At 46.4% G+C, this 20,687-nt stretch overlaps 1 protein-coding gene across 4 annotated transcripts in view; it reads left to right on the top strand.

The window, feature by feature from the left end:
• The window catches only part of PIR (pirin), a 90,394-nt gene that overhangs the window by 25,869 nt on the left and 43,838 nt on the right, over positions 1 to 20,687 (top strand). For all 4 annotated transcript variants that reach the window (XM_049643479.1, XM_049643481.1, XM_049643480.1 and 1 more), the window contains exon 5: positions 1,268 to 1,474. In XM_049643479.1, the coding sequence (XP_049499436.1) occupies positions 1,268 to 1,474 (207 nt within the window). The remainder of the gene's footprint in view (positions 1 to 1,267; positions 1,475 to 20,687) is intronic.

Below are 20,687 nucleotides of genomic sequence, written 5' to 3'. Positions count from 1 at the left end.
CTGCTCTGCCTGAGGGCTTTCTCGGCAGCCGGGCGTGCTGGGGATTAAACACCCCCCGAGGAACTGTTGTCCAAGAGGGTCGGGAGTTGGGGGGTAGACGGCTCGCCTCCCCTACCCCTGTGTGCACCCGTCTGCCCCGCTCGCGGTGGGGCCGAGCCCCAGGTGCCCACAGATGTCCCCTGCTCATTCACACCCTTCTCTCCTGCCTAGCTCGCTGTTTCCCACGTCACCTGTGCTTCCTGCAGCAACCCCCCCCCCCCAATAAATACTTGGCCTTAAGGCCTTTTGTCAGGATTTCTGTGGCCGGACGCAAGCTAAGACAGGCAGGAAACCTGTTGGCCACGTTCCATCCCTTCATCCCCAGATGCCCAGGTTGGCGTCTCGGGTTGGCCCCTGACGTGCCCTCAGTAAAGAAACGGACAAACGCTCGAAGACTCTGCACGACAGCGGAGGCGACGGGCTTCTCTCCACGCCGCGAGGGCTCCCTGACCGGAACCGAGCGGGCAGCCGCGAGCCACCTGCCGCGGCGCAGCGCATGCCGGGAGCCTCCGCGCGTCGCGGCAGGCCCCCTCGCCCCCCTACGCAGCCGTCGGCCCCCACGCACGCGGCGGCGGGCCCACGCGAGTGGCCTCCAGCTGCCGCGAGTACTGGCGTGACGGCTCCCAGCTGCAGCCCGTGCCAGGCACTGCCCTCTGCCGCAGGAAGCGCCTCTCCCCGGGCGCTTCTCCCTCGGAGGGAGGGTGGCCCCCTCACGGTCTGCCGGCGTGGGGACAGCAAAGCCCGCTTGCCTCTTCTGGGTTTGGGACGATTGTGCAGGCTCCCCCAGTGCCGGCGCTCCGTGTCGGACCGGCCGGGGCCTCCGCCGTAACCGCAGCGCCGCTTGGCCTCTCCCGCAGCCCGATGGGGTCTTGTTTTTCACTTAAGGTGTGTCTACCCAGAGTGCACCCCGGTGGGCCCTCCGCCTGCAGCTCCTCCCCATCCCAGAGCTCAGTCGAAGACTCGGGGATCCCAAAGAGAAGATTCTTCCCTTTGTGTGAATTTCAGAGCTGACGCTTTGAATTTAAGTGAGGAAGGTTGGGAAGCTTTTGGAATCCCAGAAAAGGCTTCAGCAATGGTCACTGTCGCCTGGTTACTCCTCACGACGCCCAGGGACTCCGAAAGCAGCACCTGTAAGGTGCCTTGCGTCGTCCCCATGACCTAACTGCCCCCCCTGCAGGCTCCTTAGAGGCCGGGTGACATTTCCTTCTCGTGGGTCTCCCCTTTGCAGTGGATGACCGCGGGCCGGGGCATTCTGCACGCGGAGATGCCTTGCTCGGAGGAGCCAGCCCACGGCCTACAGCTGTGGGTTAATTTGAGAAGCTCGGAGAAGATGGTGGAGCCTCAGTACCAGGAACTGAAAAGCAAAGAAATCCCTAAACCCAGTAAGGATGGCGTGACAGTTGCTGTCATTTCTGGAGAAGCCCTGGGAATAAAGGTGAGCCGCGCTGTCACGTGTCTGTGGAAGCTCAGGTGTGCGGTGACGGGAGGCCGGCCCCATCCGGGTCACCGCATCCCCCTGGGTTGATCACGGTTCACATCCCACAGGGTGGGCTTGCTTCACAGGTGTCAGAATAAGTGCAACCCAAGGGAACCCACACGTTTTTTGCCACGTGCAAACCCACAGAGTGAGGAAAATTACAAGAAAGTAAGCTCATGGAAAAAATCTGGTCAGAAAGCAACTTTGGGGGTGCCCGGTTGAGCATCCGACTTCGGTTCAGGTCATGATCTCGAGGTTGGTGAGTTTGAGCCCCGCATCAGGCTTGCGGCTGTCAGTACAGAGCCCGCTTCAGATCCTCTGTCCCCCACCCCCCCCAGCCCCACCCCTTCTTGTGCTCTCTCAAAAAATTACATTTTTTTCTTTATAAAAAGCTTTCAAGGTCTATCTTAACACATGTGCGAGTTCTCGCCTTTCACCTCTAGTAGGGTTTTATAGCTCCTCGGTACTGCAAGTCTGTGACCTTTGAGAGACAAACTCCACTCTCCACAGATTTATTTAAAGCACTTATGCCCAGCTTCGTGAGGGAAACACATTACTGCATCATGGGAAGGTTTTGTTTTTTTTTTAATGTAACATTTATTTAACCCAAACGTGCCATGCCCTATACCTTCTTCTCAACTGAGACTGTATAATATTTAGGTTTAGGGCCCCACTCCTTCAATCAAATAAGATCAATTTAGGCTAAAGATTCTGGACCCACTTGTGGTAGGAAAAGGGTGTGGCAGATACTGTGTTAATTAACTGCATGCCAGAGCCACCACTGGGGAGGCCACGTGATTCACGGTGACGGCCAGCTGGGTAGGGAGCTGGGTGGTGTGGTCTCTTAGGTGGCGTTTCCCAGAGGCAGACCCTGAGATGGGAATTCATGTGCAAGTGATTATAAACGAAGTGTCCCTAGGAGAACAGAAGAAGGAACCAGGACGGGGAAGGGAGCCAAGCAAGAGTCAGGCAAAGTCCCAAAGAGGACAGGGACTCTGGAAGGTTCAGTCTGCCTCCAAGTTGTTCTGACCCACCCTGGGCAAGGGAGCTGGGCTTTCATGTTCTCTTACTCAAAGGCATTACTAAATGGCCATTGAGTTTGGGCCCGGGGGCGGCTGGAAATGGTTCACAGGGTTCCTGGGGGATCTGAAGGTTCTGACATCTGGTTCCACAAATGCCACCATATTGGGAACCACTTTGCCATTCTCCCTGTGGGCGGTCAGCGCTTAAAACTACCTTAAATACTACCTCACCTACATTTCAGTTTTGTTTATATGCGCCCACAAGGATAATGGCTCGGCAGTGGTGACTAGCCAGCCACTCGGGGATCCGTGTTGTGGTGAACAGGTTGGTCAGGATTGTCGGTTGCGTCACTTTGATTTGTGTTTCCAGGGCAGACAGAAGTAACCGAAGAACAAAAATCAAAATTTGCTCTCCATTGAGCATATATATATCTGACTGTTTATACCCCTAGCACGCCTGTGGCTTACTTTGTGGTTGGAAATGTGAACCTTCCTTGTGTTTCTGTGACCCATTTCTGTGTTGCCGAACGCTGGACAGTGCCCTGTTCAAATGTGCGTCAAGACTTTTCTTCCCTTCAGCTCCACAGCAGAATTCAGATGCTGTGCAGTCTTCCCGGTAGAAGGCGAACGACGTCGTCGTGTGTGGGGTCAGGCGGGGAGGCCTAAGGAGAGCTGGAATAGGGCACATGCTAAGCGGCTCCTTCTGATGCCTGTGGCAGTTTTCATTCTGCGTGTCCGGGACTCTAGAGTTCTAGGGACACGCCTTCAGGGGACGCTGAGGTGGAGGGTGGAGGTCGAGATCATTTTCCCTCTTCACTCTCGCCAAAGCACAAGGTCTTGTGTGGTCACGTATATTGGAATCGTCCTTAAGATTTCATTTAGAAAAAGAGCTGTCTGCAGCTAAAAAAGAGAAATTAGACCACAGATTTAATAGATAAGCAAAGCCGGCAATATCACGAATCCTTAGAGTTCACAACCGCTTCTCATTTATAGCAAACACGATGCAGTTTTAATGTTGGAGCCGGTTCCAATCACAGGCAGAAGGACGTTTTAAAGTACTTCCGTGCAGCAGACAGACCGCCTGGTCTTGCAATCACCACCAAGAATGAGAGACCAGAGGTAATGTTTTAGCTTTGTAAAATCGCGTCTTCGTAGCGCTGCCGGCCTCCCTCTTTTCCGTTTTGTCGAGTAAGGTCTCAGAAGTGAACTACATTCTCCTAAGTAAAAGATCAGTCTTTATCATGAGAGCGTCTTAATAAGGGACTCTTGGAACCTTGGGCAGCATTAATTTGAATCTTGAGAGGCAGCGTGGTGCTCTGGTCACCAGCATGGCCTCTGGAGACAGCCTGAATTCGAATCAGCACCATGAATTAGCTGTGTGGCTTTGGGCAAGCCGCTTAACCTCTCTGCGTCGCTGTACTCCTCCGTAACATAGGGTTGCTGTGAAGATTCAGTGAGCTTTTGATCTATTTAATCTATCATGACAGCACCAGACCCATCGTAAGCACCATGTAAGCAGTAGCTGTTACTATTTGATTACTTCATGTTAACTGGGGCAGGAGCTGGGCTGAGATTTATGTTTGCTGTCTGTGCTAAAGAGGCTTGCTGGGATTCGGGAAAGACCATCAGCCCGCTCTGAAGAAAAGATACCACCATGGGTCATTGTAAAGATGGTGGGACTATTGGCCATTTCTTTTTGGGTCTCCTAAGAAACATAGTTTTGTACATCTGCAGCCTTAATATCGGCTCACCAAGGAAAGACTGAGCCTTAAAAAGCCTACACGTACCTTAAATCAAACTGCAGATTGTTTTGCATCGGGAAGATAATTTTAAGCTCAGTTACAAGGTGAGGCTGGGAAAATACCTTTCAAGAGATTGATGTGTTTCTAGTCAACAACAGCTCCTCTCCTGTAACTACGATATCTAGAAAACGGAATTAGTGACCGTCCCAGCCCCTTTCCAGCTTTATTCATATGGATCACCTGATTCAGCAGGTGTGGGTGAGGCCCGAGTCTTCATTGTGAACCAGCTCCCAGATGATGCCAATGCTGTGGTCTAGGGACCACCGTTTGTAATACCTGTAATGACTGTGGGACCCAAGACGCAGGAGTTGACTCATCAGGAAGAACAGGTTGATTATGTGCCTAGAGAAGATACTAAGGTTCAGCTCTGTGGCTTTTGGCAAACCTTACTTAACCTTTCTGGACTTGGGTTGTGACACCCATGAAAAAGGTGAGGGAGTTTTGTGCAGGATGCTATAAGCTTTTGCAAGCAGCGCAACTGTCTTTTTTTTTTTTTTTTTTTTTTTTTTTAGTTTGAAAGGTAGACGTGTCCCTATTCCCAGGTTGTATGTGTCTCTGCACTTAGGGTTGGGAGGCCACTGCCAGTTTTGAGCCAAATTCTGCCAGGACATCACCATCTAAAGTGAAGGCTGAAGAAACGAGGAAAAGATAAAAATGGGATACTTTGAATAGTTTGTCACTTCTGGAAGGTCAAAATCACATGTTTATTTTCATGACCGTATGAAATTCTCCAAAGCCCATTCCATCCTTATCAGGATGAGCCATGAGCCGTGTTTATTGGAATATAATTTCTGCCACAAATGCCTCTACTTGCCTCCTGCTGTTGTAAATTCCATTGTGTGGAAAGCAGACCTTAAGGAGGCCTCAGCCTCACTGGGGTCAGAAAAATGGCAATCAGGAGCCAGACTGCCTGTGGTCAAGGCCAGCTCCACTACTGCGTAACTTTAGAAACGTCACTTAGGCTTGCTGGGCCCAAGTGTTCTCAACTGTAAAATGGCTCGAGAGGATTAAATCGGTTAATATATGTCAAGAACTTAGAACAATACCCGGTGCAGAATAAGCTCTAAGTGGTTACGGCTCTTACTTGCCAAAGCTTTGTACTGTGTTCATGTGGCCTACAGACATGACAGAAAGGATCTTTTTTATTTAAAAAATATTTTTAAGTTTATTTATTTTAGAGACATTGCACAAGCAGGGGAGGGGCAGAGAGAGAGGGAGACATAGAATCAGAAGCAGGCTCTACGTTCTGAGCTGTCAGCACAGAGCCCTACCTACTCTGGGCTCGAACCCAGGAACTGTGAGATCATGATCTGAACCAGTGTCGGATGCTTAATCGACTGAACCACCCAGGTGCCCCAAGGATCTTCCTTTTGATGGACAGATTGTATATGCATGTGTTGGACGTTGAGCAAAATTTTCAAAATTCACTTTCCAAAAAGAGTTGACCGAGCATGTCCTGTAATTTGCTGAGATCTTACCACTGTGCCCCAACACCTGACACGCTGCCTGGTACATACGAGACAATAAACATTTTCTGGGTGCGTAAGTGAAATCATTAGAATGTAAATGAATGCTGGAATATGAGAAATGGGTGAAGTAGTAAGAAGGTGGAAAATTAGGGATTAAGAATGATTGCAATACACTTAATATGAGCTAACTAAAAAGTTGAGACAACAGTAAAAATAGCTAAATTGTATTTTTAAACTAAGGGATTAGGAAGTAGGGAAAGAAAAAAGTATATGTTTTTTCTTTAAATGTGAATACTAGGCTGTTTTGCAAGACCAACATTGTTCCCTGCAGGTCTCTTAAATTCGAGCAGTGACAACAATGATGAGCAGAGGTGTGGAGGCTTAGGGGTCCACAGGCACGTGTCTTCTTGCTTTAGCATCTTTCCTGTGGGTTTTCAAGGTGCGGCTTAATCTCTAGTAGGGAGACATACTTCCCAGATTTCACTGTAACCCTGTGCCCCCCTTTTTGGCTTTAGTTTTGCCCCGGCAGGCATTGGAAGATCCTGTGTCCCTTGGGCAAGTCTCTCCACAAAAGAGCAACCTGCCCACTAATCAGCCTGTGTTGGTTGTGGCTTGGCATATGACTTATAACCAAGTCTGATTCTTACCTCCAATGCAGAGAGCCGATGGGGGTTTTTAGGCTGTGTACCCAGCCACTGATGCACACACACACTTCTTCCAACACCAGAGCTAGAAAGAGCCGCCCACCACATTTGCCAGCTTTGGTTTTCATCTGGGAAACTTTAAGGGCCTAATGTCATTTGAAATACTTCATCACCAGTATACAATTTTGTTAGTATCCCTTCTACCTTAGTTTGATTAAAAAAGTGTGTGTGTGTGTGTGTGTGTGTGTGTGTGTGTGTGTATGTATGTATGTGTGTGTGTGTAGTTTACATGGCTTTCAGGGAAGTACTGTGATAGCACATCCAAACAGGTGTGGGTTTTGGGCAATCATAATACTGGATAGTAAACTTAGAACATTTTTTTGTTGTACCTATTTATTTCAGGGATAATTTGAACTCTCTGATTACATCTGGCACATTTCAATGGATCCTGCTGACTTTATGGTTGACCCCCCTCCCCCAGGTCTCCACTCCCCCTGCCCCTCTTCTCTTCTGAGTTTGCTTCGGTTCACTTTGTGATGTGGGAAGAGCTGGCCTCTCCTTCCTTCCTCAGCTCAGAACGGCTTCTCAAAGTAGCATTTAAAACACTATTAAATCATGGAAACAGGTGGCACGGGCCCACTTTTTTCTTTTCTTTTCTTTTCTTTTCTTTTCTTTTCTTTTCTTTTTCTTTTTTTGCCTTTGAAGTATTCCACCAGGTTCATGGGCGCAGATGGAAAAAGAATGATGAATATTCTCCTGATTGCAGAGGTGGTGCGTGGCATGGTGTGTTTCTGACGAAGGGAACGCGAGAGAACAGGCTTTAGCTGCCCCAGAGAGTGAGCAGACGGAAAAGACACTTGCCCAGAAAGGAATCGTCCCTTCCGAAGCCTTCTCTGTTCACTCATTTGATCTATAAGTCAGAGTGCTCTGTGATCGGCTTGAAAACTGGATACTTAAAAACCGTTCCTTTTGGGATGGGGCTGGGGGGTAAGGACGGACCTGACCCTTCTCTCCATATGTCTTTTTCTTTTCAGTTTTGAAAGCTGTATATGATTACACATTTAAAATAACCAGTCAAACCAGAAAAGGAAAACAAAACCCACATCTTAAAATCAAAACCGAACAGAAACAGATGAAGACCTTAAAATTTGTGTAAAGATACCAGCAACATAACCACACAGAGAAAGTATTTAGTTTAAGGGCTTTTAACCATAGGTCTCTGATACATTTTTAGTGGAATGTACTTTCTAAAGACAAAAAAAGGGACAAAGATTTTAAACTTGACTCCATAGTTTATTGTTAGTGTTGGCATTATAATTTAAAATTTTCATGTATATTGAAATAAAACAAATGAGTTAACTTGATAATATTTTGAGGAGTCAAGGTTCTCACTGTAAGAAAAAAATAGGGATAGATATAAAAGAAAGAGCTAAGAAAAATACTGTAATGTTCAACATTACATTGAACACTAAGTGGACATGTAAAAAAAAATGGATGGCCATTATGTCTATGAAGCAGTTTCTGGAAACCTAATATGATTTGACCATTTTAGGAATCTGAAGCTTTTTAATCATGTAATTTTATGTTCCTTTCTGATAAAGGTCTTTATTTTCCTCTAGTTTTTGTTTTTTATTATTGTCCACGTTTAATTAGATGCTATAAGGGAGGCTAAATTAAAGTTCCACCTAAGAAAACCACAATCACCCAAATGAATCATGGCTGAATTTCCCTTTTGAGACCTTAAATAAATAGTGGATGGGTATAGGGAGAGAGGAAGCAAAATACCAGCATAAGGCAGCCTTCTGGTCTCCTTTGACATAGCATGAGGGAAACACCATTTGCGGGGAAAGGATATGGTGAAGTACAGTCCTGTAGAAACGTGAACTTGAGGATTTCACCACCTCTGCCTCCTTGCTGCTGTTCGCCAAGGTCCAGCCTATGTCCCCTCTCTTCAGTGAAGCCTTCTCAGCTGCCCTAGATCTACACAACCATCTACCTTCAATCCCAGGGGATTTGGAGACTGACAGTTATTTAATCCATGTGTCCCATTTGTCTGTGAGCTCTGTTCATTTAGTCGTTAGGCACCAGCTGTGTGCCCATCGTGCAGTGCCCTGGAGATACGATGTGAATGAGGAATGTCCACCGTTCTCAAGGTCACGGTCTAACTGGGGAGGGAAACTGACACACGTCGACAGTATAATGTGGTACGTGAGAGGCTAAACCAGCAGTGTGCAAAACTTCCATGGCAGTTGGAGGAGGGACAATTGATTTTGCTTGTGTGCATAAAGCGAGGGAAAGAAAGAAAAGAGAGGGCGACAGAGGTCATGTCCTAGAATGGCCGGTATTAAAGGCATGGATGGTAGGAGTGCAATAACTCTTTGGGGATCCTGATGTCAGGATGCATGGACGACCAGATCCTGGTGGGGTTGTGACGGGGCAGAAGGAAATGGTGCAGGGTACTGGGCTGGAGGGAAACCCAAGACCAAGTCTGTCTACTCCTGGATTTTGCCTATGGCTGATGTTGGCTGTATGTGTTCCGGTATCCCTCTCTCCCAGGGTTGTCAGTAGCGTGGTTTGAGGATAAGGTAGGGTGGAGCGCTGCGTGCAGTCTGCTGTCCTGTCGAATTTCACAAGGCAGTTCGTTCTGTAGGAGCGGCTGCCCCACAAGGACCATGTAGCCCGACCAGATGATCTGCATCATTCCACACACAAGAACAAAACTTGGTCCTGATTCAGTGTTGAGAAGGCACAATTCGGTCTGTTGGTCTTGTTTAGTAACGAGGAGGACACCAAAGAAATGCATCCAGCAACTTCAAAGACAGGCACTTCATTTGTAGTGAGGAATGTTCAAATAAACAGTGGTCAGGATTTGCTCAAATCAGCTGTACGAAAGGTTGCTCTTGCCCAGGGCGGTCCACTCACCCCAGAAATAGCATTCTTGGTGTGCACAAAGGGTGCCAGATGTTATTATTCCTTCACGATGTCCTTGCGGACCTAGGAAGCACATTCCAGTGGTGGTAACAAGCCCTTTTCTGGCAATACGTGAAGAATGGATAGGTGTGCTTTTAAACCAGATGTTACATCCCGTGCCATTCTTACATTGTTGGCCTTGGTAATCAGGAGTACAGATTAGCAAGGAAATTTAGAATCAGAGTATAATGAAAGCCATAAAAAAACCAAGGCGTCGCCTTCAATAAAAGTGAGTGGACACTTTATAACTCATTGTAATCACTCGGTCGACTGTCAAGGCTTGCACTTTTAGGATGTAAGAAGTCTTTCCCCAGGAACACATGACATATGTTTCTCTAACCAGAGTGAAAGCTACAGGACTGCTTCAGGTAGCTTCGGAGGCTCTTGGACGTTGCATTGGAAGATAAGCTCTTGTGGATATAAATGAGGTAAACGGCAGTATTTTAAAGACTGCTATTGGTGTCTATAAAGCCATGCTGCTGCGAGCTGCAAACACAGTTGTTTATTTCGACCGAAGCACAGACGCTTAGGATCACGTAGCTTATAAACAGCTTGACCAAACTCAGGCTAAAACGTGATGAGAAAATATGGTGTCAGATGTAATTTTGATTACTTGAAGCTTTAAGAATTCTGCTCCTGTGGCTAGGTGTAAGTCCTCTCAGACAAGAATTTTTAAATTTCAACTCACGTGGGCTCTAAATCATTGATAGGGTTTATTCTATTAAAGGAAGAGCATGTTGTGGTCTTAAAACCACAGGGGGATCCTTTTTATCCTCCCTTGCGTGCCCTTGGGCTGTTTGGTTTTCCTTTGGCTCAGTAAAATGAGATGAGGAAGCATTCTGATCCTCCCTTTCCTGGAGGGACTTCCATACTGGCCATGGAGAATTGGAAGGATTTCCCAGAAAGGTATCTATGCCTTTATAGTTTGGTTGAGCTCCGCAAATAGGTATTGAGGCCAACCGCGTGCAAGACACTGTGAAGGTATGAGGGGAAAAGAGGAAAGGAATCAGGGAGCTGGAAGGGCACGGTCAAAGGAAGGGACAGGCACGTCAACTACTAACACTAGTATACTGTGTGGTGAGTCACCAGGCTTGTGAACATGGTGGCTTTAGCGGAAGGCAGAATAGAGAGGAGGCTCAACACAATCAGAAGGTTCAGGAGAAGCAGGCCCGTGTCTCAAGGAGCCAGCTGATAGGACAAAGATCTTTTTAACTTTTCAATTTCCTTTTCTTTTTTTAAAAATGTTTACATTGAGAGAGAGTGAGCGCTAGTGGGGAGGGGCAGAGAGAGAGGGGGAGAGAGAATCCTAAGCAGGCTCCATGCTGTCAGCACAGAGCCTGACTTGGGGCTTAATCTCATGAACTGTGAGATCAGGATCTGAACTGAAACCAAGAGCCGGACGCTCAACTGACTGAGACACCCGGGCACCGCTCAATTTCATTTTCTTTTGTCTTTAGAACTGTCTTGGGGGCGCCTGGGTGGCGCAGTCGGTTAAGCGTCCGACTTCAGCCAGGTCACGATCTCGCGGTCCGTGAGTTCGAGCCCCGCGTCAGGCTCTGGGCTGATGGCTCGGAGCCTGGAGCCTGTTTCCGATTCTGTGTCTCCCTCTCTCTCTGCCCCTCCCCCGTTCATGCTCTGTCTCTCTCTGTCCCAAAAATAAATAAAAAACGTTGAAAAAAAAAATTAGAACTGTCTTGAATACGCCAATAGTGTTTCACCTGGAATAACTGCTCTTCTGTCTTCTCTGCCTTTTTTCTCCCTCTGAGTGAGCAAAATTAAAATAGTACAAAATTCCAAAGGTGCAATGCTTTTGTATCATTATGGGAGTCCTCCATGTTGAGAATAGAGCTGTTCCATTTCGAACATGACATGAACTGGTTCAGATCCAGCTCGTCCAGGTTCATGGAAGAATAAAATAATGGTAATTTGCCTCTGTCTTATGAAATTTTAAAGCCCCCTGGTTCTCTTTGCTTCCATAGAGGTGGGTCATTTTTAAAAAATTTTTTTTCTTTAATGTTTATTATTTGAGAAAGAGCAAGCAGGGGAGGGGCAGAGAGAGAGGGAGACACGGAATCAGAAGCAGGTTCCAGGCTCCGAGCTGCCAGCACAGAGCCCGACACGGGGCTCGAGCCCAGAGACTGCGAGATCATAACCTGAGCTGAAGTCGGCCGCCTAACCAACTGAGCCACCCAGGCGCCCCTCATTTTTAACATTATGGAAGGAAAGCACGATGACCAAAATTTTTCTTTATCGGTCCAACTGTAGGTAGCAATTGGAGAAGTTTAAATGCGTCCTTCTGGAGGAAATCATTTGGAAGTCCAGACCACAAGACTCTTCTTTCCCACCACCTTCAGACAACCACCTATGGTCAGTTTCCCTCTCATCCCTAGTCTCTGAGAACAATGCTGGCTTCCCTTCCCTTCCCCACCTGCTCTTCTTTGATGACAAGAAGGAATCCATAAGAGAAGGAGAGCTGGGCTATGAAAAGGAGGAAGATAAAGACCCTGACGTCTTTTCCACTCCATCCCAGTTCCTTTAGCATTGATTTTTGTGCCTTTCCGTCCTCTCCACTAGAGTACTTTCTCATAAACCCGCCTGCCTCGCACCACCCCATCACCACCACCTATTAGAGGTTCTGCCAGTTGAGTCCTCCTGGCCAGATTCCTTTTTCGGTAGTGTCCATGCTGGGCTGTGGCAGCTCTGCTTGTCAGGGGTCCGTACCCACTTACGTCTTTGTGTGCCTTGGGGACTTTGAGTGTCTCTGAGGAGCTCTTGAAGCTTGGCCGGTCGATTTTCCCTGACATCAGATCCTGATTCAAAGCCATCTGTTACTGATCGGTGCAAGTTTCGAGTAAGAGTTCCTGGTGACTGTGACGAGATATTGTCGTAGGTTTTAAGTGAGAGTCTGTCCACCAGACAAAAGCAGAAGAGGACTTCGAATTGGGTACAAGTCGCATGTAGGGAGTTGAGGTAGAGAGAAGACCAAGAGGTAATTATCATTTCTTCCCCTCCCAAGTTCAGGATGAACTGACATGTAGACTTTGAGGAGTTAGCCAGATGGGGATCCAAATATCATCTTTATTACAGTAAAATCTGGATAAGGACACATGACCGGTCTCTTGAGATCCTGTGAGCTTTTTAATACTTTCTCTACTTCATTAAGCATGTCCAGGCAGAGCTTACAGTTATAGGCATCCTTCTCAGAGGCTGGCCTCTTACCTCATGGGAGAAGGACTAGCCCAGCTGAGCAGGCTCAGTTCCTTGAATGGCCCTCACCAACTGGATCCCATCCTTCCCTCTCTCCTCCGCCCCCAGGAATGGATGAGGAAGGCTGAGAGCAGCTGGATGTTGCCTTATGGGAACATTAAAGAGGGGTCTGGAGGCTCCCCCAATATTCCCCAGCATTTTGTTTTGTTAATCTATTGGATTGGACACTTAGCTACTTAGCAGTGACTGCCTCCCCCCACCCCCCGCACCAACCTCAGGGAAGGAGAGAAGTTTGTCATTGTGGACCTCCTTTCACCGAAACTAACGTCAACTCTCTGGGATAAATTTTACCCGCAGAAGGGTCTGAAATGAATATAGAGAGTTATTTTCATTAAATAATTACCAAGGCACATCCTATTCTATGCTGCACATTTACTCCCTATCCTAGTTCCCTGTTGAATTATTCCCAGCCATGTCGAGAGGTGTGTGAGAAGCCCAAGTAGTAGCATCAAAATTACCTAAATATTAAAATGTCCTAGTCTTCACTCATATGAGGACTTTAAGAGACAAAACAGATGAACATAAGGGAAGGGAAGCAAAAATAATATAAAAACAGGGAGGGGGACAAAACAGAAGAGACACATAAATATGGAGAACAAACTGAGGGTTGCTGGAGGGGGTGTGGGAGGGGGGATGGGCTAAATGGGTCAGGGGCACTAAGGAATCTACTCCTGAAATCACTGTTGCACTAGATGCTAACTAATTTGGACGTAGATTTTAAAAGATAAAAAATAAAATTAAAAAAAAGAAACACTAAAAAAAATTTAAAATGTCGTAGTCTTGAACACACATCTCCTTCATCATCAAATTTCTAAGAAGAAATCCAAGCTCCTGATCTAAACCCCCTTGCTTTTATAAACCAAATCAACAGAAATTATAATTTCTAAGTACATTCTAAATGAAGTCCCAAAGCATCCTTACCCAACTTTAACTCTGCTTTGCTTGGGTGCGGTACAGACTCTCTTCTTCATAAGCACCGCAGCCTGGCTTTTCCCTGGGCTGGATGTGGCTCCATCAGGACTTCCCAACTCGAATTCATTGTACACCAGTTCTCCTTCATCTCACTTTGAAAGTAGATCCGGAAGGTAGTAAGAGACACATTTATTGGAATACCAGCCCTAGTTCCATGAGATTTCATTACACAACCAAATCTCCAAGCCCTAGAGCAGTTATAGCTGCAGAAAACTGATAGATGTGGTCAGTCCAGGGCATTAACATAGCTGGGAGAACAAAGCCATGTCTCTGTAGTGCCTCTACCCTTTGGAGTGAAACATTCCTGTCTTCTTGTGAAAAGATGCTTGTGTCGGTGGCAACTCCAGGCACTAGGTCTTAAGAAAATCCTCCACCCAACTATTGAAGGCTGATAAGAATATGAAGAGATGTTCTTCTAGCCAACACGCGGAGAAATGTAAATTCAAATAATATGCTGCCACCGAACACCCGTCAGGTTGGCCAAAGTTAGAAAGTTGGGTATTGGCAAATGCCGGCAAGGATGGAAAGAAATAGAGGCTTCATGTGTGGCACGCGAGTATAGCTATTCGTTGTGGAGAGTGAACTGGCATTGCTTACTGAAGGGAACACTGAATATGGAGTGTGCCCCAGTAATTCTACTCCTGGATATTTACTCCAGCGAAACTTCACCAAGTAGACACAGCAATGATCATCTCAGCGTCCTGGGTGGTAGAAAGGAGTCAGAGATGATGTCGGTGTTCGCCACTTCGGGAATGGATAAGTCAGATATGGTGGTTACGTATAATGGAGTGTGATGTAGCTGCCAGAAGCAATAGACTGTATTTAATTCTATCCATATTATTAGATTTCAGGAAATAATGTGGCATAAGTCAGAACAGGAAAGCATTTATGCCACAATATCACTTATTTTTCAAGGACACCTATATATTTGAATAAACATATGAAGGGTATATTGAGAGGAATTTCATTACGGATGCCCAACCAAGAACCAGTGGGAGAATGGGATTGAAATTAGGGATAATGGGGAAAAATACAAAACAAGGCGGGGCCTCTCATGGATGTACGATGACCATGTGATGTGGACTGTGATGTATGATCAATTGAATTCCATTCCGTGCACCCAGTTCTTGCACCCAAGGCCAGAGAGAGGGGGTGGGGTAAATATTGATTGATTTGTGTTCAGCAGTAGCTTTTAACTTGGTTAGTGTAGTTGACCTCCTATTAAGTGATTTAAGGGAATTTTGGGAAGCCCTAACATATGTCAAAAAGCCTCCATTATCAAAACCATACTGTACCATTAGAGCCAATGCTTGGACAGTATGATAGATCAAAAAAAAAAAAAAAGCATGAACTGTGGAGTTAAGCTGACCTGGGTCCAGTTTTCAGCTATGTTGTCTAATATCTCTGTTGCCTTGGGAAAACTATTTTCGAGCCCTTATTTCCTTATCCGCCAAGCGGGGATAATAACGAATAGTTTTCGAGTTATTTGTGTGATACATAATGTGTCTAGTGACATTAAGCGTACTTAATACATATTCGTCCCCTTTTCCCTATCTGTCTCCCTTTCTATTCCCACATTCCTTTTTATCATCAGGCTTTATTGACAGCAAATGTCTAGAACTTCTTGGGAATGGAAATGAAAATGGTAACATCTTTCGTGGACTTGTGAGGTACTAAATTCTAGGGGCTGTCCAGTAAAAACATAATGGAAGCAACATCTAATTCAAAATATTCAGTAGTCACATTTTTAAAAAAGTAAAAAGAAACAGATGAAGTTAATTTTAATCACATATCTGAGTCCAATTATCTAAAATATTGTCATTTCAACATATAATCAATGTAAGTTCATAATGAGCTATTTTACATCATTTGGACCAAGTCTGGGAAATGTTGTGTGTCTCTTACACTCACGGCGCGTCTCCGTTCGCCTCATATGGTTGGTGGTAACCGTACTGGGCAGTGAAGTTCGAGTGCTTTATGCGTTTTCTTCCTCCCAATTTAACTTGAGTTCTCTGGAAGACAGAGCCTAAGGCAGGACTTCTGTACAATCCCGGGGCAGCGAGTGTGAGGGAGAAGGGAAATGAGGCGGATGCTTGGAGGCACAGGATGCCTGATGGAAAACTGTACCTCGGGACTTTGTAACGGAGAAAGAGAGACGAATTTTCCTGTCATTCCACATCTTCCTTCCATCCCTCTTTGGCCAAAGTTGGCCCCACTGAGGCTAATGCCCTTCCTTTCTGGATTGTGTCACCCAGCCACTTCGGGCAGCCTCTCTGAGGAGGGCACATACCACATCCAGTGGCTTGGATCCTCATTCCAGTCTGGGCTTGGATCCAGAGCTTCCATGGGTCTGTCAGGTCAAGCCCAGGAGCTCTGGAGCTGCTGCCGCTCCCGCCATTCAGAACTTGGCAGTCAGTGTGGTGGGGGCGGGGGGGGGGGGCAAGGGCTCAGGAGCTAGCGAGGCTGAGAGACTCTGAGGAGGCATATTATGTGGTTTAACTTGGGTTCTCACAAATGCTCACAGCAACATAATGAGAGAAGGAAGGGAGGCTAGTGAGACTAGCTGTGCATCTAGCGAGTGACAGAGCTGGCATTCCAACTAGGTAGGTGTCTGGCTCCAGTTTGGGCTCTTAGCCACACGCTCATAGGTCCTTACCAGTTTGGCACAAGCCAACATAAATCAGACTTTCTGACGAGAGCAGGTTTTTATCTGTGGAAACTTTTTTTTCCTCTTTTTTAAATTTATTTATTTTGAGAGAGAGAGAGAGAGAGAGAGAGAGAGAGGAGAGAGCACGAGTGAGGAGGGGTAGAGAAAGAGAGAGAGAGAATCACAAGCAGGTTCCACACTGTCGGCACAGGGCCTGATGCGGGGCTCGATCTCACGAACCGTGAGATCATGACCTGTGCCGAAATCAAGAGTCAGACGCTTAACTGACTGAGCCACCCAGGTGCCCCTATCTGTGGACACTTTAAAGACAGGGAGGTCTAAGAGGAGAGATGGATTATTGAAGGGTTCAGAGGAAGTTCTTGACCGATCAGTAATTTTCCTAAGGAGCCGACCACTGCTTACGCGCCCGCGTGGGAGGTAAGTACTGACCCCTTCCATAGGTCTCAGCCCTTTAGTTGATTTGGTCAACTCTTCAATTCTGTGGAGCTGTTGCTGAATAGTAGGGAACCTCCTTTTTTGTTTGTGGATAGAGGGGAGGCCATATTTAATACTTTGGGAGCCTGCTTGTATACTTACTTCATTTAGAAGGGTTGGTGTAGTAAGTTTGGAAATTTGAAAGTTGATTAAGGAAGAGACAGGTGTGAGAGAGGCCGTGACACCCAAGCTTTATTTGGGTGGTGTGTCGACAAGCTTGCGTGAGAAAGTAAGTCCCTCACGGCTGGAGACCTTCTGGAGACAGTGACACGATAAGGGGAATAGGGCAAGGGACCTCCCGGGGGAGTAGGGGAAATCAGGGAAGGCACTTACCTGTCTAGGTGATGTCACTCAGCAACAAGGTAGAGGGTCTCTGGGTCAGAGGGCTCCAAACGCTAGCAGCAGGTGGAGGACTTTTCTAGCTGCAGGGTGTTGCTTACTGCTAGCAGATGGTGGGTACAATTTCGCAGGGCATGTGTGGGGTAGGCAGGCTCTAAATGGCTCAGAATGTGTTTATTTGGAATATATTTAACGCAACCGGATGTATGAGAATTCGAGTTGGCTTCATCAGGCTTTGGACTAAACAACATAGGGTCCGTCTGCGGCCTATTTATGTAGCAGGTGGACAGGAAGTTTCCCATTCATTTACCTCTTCCATTGTTGTAATGGGGTATTAGGCTATGAGTGAAGTTCTTAGGGCAGCAAGAGTTTAGAGTTCCTGATACGATGAGAAGCTCTGCAGAGCCAACCAAAACCTACTCTTCCTTTTTCTTCTGTTGGGGTCAGAATGTCAGGCAGCAACAGACATGAGAGATCAGCCCACCTAGGTGAAGGCCTTCTCCAAGGTCACACAGCTCATTGTGGAAGGAACCTAGGCCCAGACTCAGGTTTCCTGAATTTTGCCTCCTTTTATTTGTGCAGTACCTCTGCCTTCGGCCCTCGTGCAGAAACTTACTAAGTGTGTCTCTTCCCACTCTGGGAATGCCTTGTTTCTTTTTCCTGGAAGGAAGCTTCTGAGTGAACCTCCCTCTCTCTCTTTAGACACTAAAAAGGTACCTTCAGGTATATGTCTGTACAAGCAGATACCCCTGACTGTATCAGATTGTCCTTCAAATGATCACGTAGGAGAAGCCCTGTGCCATAATAAATTCCCCCTTTATCATATCTGCACAGAGGTATCCGTTCCAGCTCTCTGTGAAGTCTTATCTTTGCCAAACAGCTTCCCATCTTGATGCATTTTCTTTTCTTTTTAATTTTTTTAAATGTTTGTTTACTTTTGAGAGAGAGAGAAAGAACACGAATAGGGGAGGTGCAGAGAGAGAGGGAGACACAGATTCCAAAGCAGGCTCCAGGCTGAGCTGTCAGCACAGAGCCCAACGTGGGGCTCGAACTCATGAGCTGAGCCGTGAGATCATGACCTGAGCCAAAGTCAGATGCTTAACCGATTGAGTCACCCAGACACCCTATTCATGCACTTTCTTGCAAGAACCCTTAAAAGCATCTTAGTAAATACCAAATGTAACTAATAGCGATGAAAAAATATTAAAAAGCCCTGTGAGGAATATTCTAGCATCTGTTAATAGATTTGCTGACTCAACCTTGGAACATATTACCCATGGGTAGGAGACAAGGGATAGAAAGGTTCCCTGTTGGCATATTTGGAGGTCATTGTGGTTTTGTACTGTTGCCTTTGTAAAATTATGGATGGGTTACTCATATAAAGGATGGGTATTTGTTCTTCGTCTGGTTTTAATTTTCCAAAAAGTTAGAACATCTGTAACCCAACTTCAGGCGAGAATGCTGACTCAAAGAGTGAAGGAGTCCGAGACCAGTTTCACAGTCAACATGCCTCCGGTTAAATGTCAGGCCTGTGAGCCCTGTCAGCACCTTTATTCCCTTCCCCGTTCGCTCTTCTCTCCTCACTACCCCTCTCCTAAATAGAAGGTGAGGAGAGGGCTGAGAATGTTACTATGGACAACAGGGCTGCTCGAGGAAAGTCGAGGAAAGGACTAGAGAATAATTTGACTATGTCCGGATTCTTGGTCAGCTGGACAGCTTGATGCTTGAGATTTCCCACAATTCTTTATGTTTGATAGAAGTTAAAAATGTTGTCTGGTCCTCTCTCTCACCCCATAAGAGTTGTTGGCGGTTTGCCCAAGTGTTCCTTGTCGTTTCTTTGTGTAGCACTTCATGTATATGTCAAACTACGATTATAAGGTTTTAAGCCCCCCATGATAACCTTTGGCACTGAGGATGGAAACTCATCTTTCCCACCCCTTATCAGAATATTTTAGAATAATCAAGAACTCAGAAATCCGAGTGCTTTGGATTAGAAACAGAAGCCTTACCATTTCAGCCTATTCTGAGCAACGAGAATTAGAAGTTTGCTTTAAATAGTGTGGTAAATGTACTTTTCACTTCCTCATAGATTTAGGATCTCCAGGGGACAGAGGAAGGTATGGTTCTCCACACAGGGGCCAAAGGTTCTGGCAGTGAGTTTCTTGAGTGTGTGTGTGTGAAGGTGTTCGTGGTAGAGAAAAGGGGTCTGTGCTGATGGGTTTTCTCCCCCATGCAGGGCCCAGCAGACCATGAGAGCAGGGAAGTAGCGGAAGGACAAGGAGATTGGGAGGCCCAGTGGGAAGTGTACTAGATCATGACAAGAACTCCTTATGGAGTAGATCTTGGTTGATTAGTTTGGACTCTTGAGCTACTTGTGAAGTTGTCTGCATTAAGGCTCTTCCTTGTGATGGGCAGAAAGGGAACCTACCTGCAAAAGACTCCAGAAGACTATCATCAGTTGAGGAAAAGACGAGAATATGTCAGCTGGGACAAGTGATTCACCATTCAATATAAAAGGACACCAGTTTAGCTCATGATCTCATACCTCATAGCAAAATAAATTCAACAGAGATCAAAGAATTAAATGTTAAAATGTAGAACTAGAAAAATGTAGGAAGACATTTATGTGATCTTTGGGTGGGGAAAGACTTTCTAAGTTTAAAAGCATCAGAAGGAAAAGACTGATAGATCTGACCCATGTTAAAACTGCTGTAAATGAGATTAAAGTCAGAAACAAAGTGGGAGATTTTTACAGCAACTGTTATTAAAGACTAGCAGCCTTAATATATATTAAAAAAACCCAGCACCTTTCAGGAGCACCTGGGTGGCTCAGTCAGTTAACCTTCCGACTCCTGATTTCAGCGCAGGTCATGATCTCACGGTTGGTGGGTTGGAGCCCTGAGTTGGGCTCTGTGCTGACAGCATGGAGCCTATTTGGGATTCTCTCTCTCCTTCTCTATGCCCCTCCACCGCTTGTGCACGCTCTTTATCTCTTTCTCAAAATAAACATTAAAAAAAAAAAGCCCACCTTTCGGGACGCCTGGGTGGCTCAGTCGGTTAAGCATCCGACTTCGGCTCACGTCATGATCTCGTGGCTTGTGAGTTCGAGCCCTGCATTGGGTTCTGTGTTGACAGCTCAGAGCCTGGAGCCTGCTTCGGATTCTGTGTTTCCCTCTCTCTCTCTCCCTCCACTGCTCGTGCTCTGTCATCTCTCTCTCTCAAAAATGAATAAACATTAAAAAAAAAAAACCCTTTCGTGTAAATTGATAAGCGAAGCACCAAACTCTGTTGACACCCACCCCCATTCTCGGCTCCCTCTTCATAGTCACAGAAGATTTGTCTGCACATGTTGTGTCCACTCCCCCACCTTCCTGATGCTCTCAGCCTGGCGTCCACCCCCATCAGTGCCTAGAGTCACCACTGGCTTCCCTGTGGCCCAACTCAGAAGTCATTTTTTTCTTTTCACATTAACTCTTCCTTACATGGTTTGACTACTTCCTCCTTCTCGTCACCCTCTCTCTTTTCTTTGGTCTCCGAGATGGTG

Source organism: Panthera uncia, chromosome X, assembly GCF_023721935.1.
Source record: "Panthera uncia isolate 11264 chromosome X, Puncia_PCG_1.0, whole genome shotgun sequence".
Classification (NCBI taxonomy): Eukaryota; Metazoa; Chordata; class Mammalia; order Carnivora; family Felidae; genus Panthera; species Panthera uncia.
This window is presented reverse-complemented; position numbering and strand designations above follow the sequence as displayed.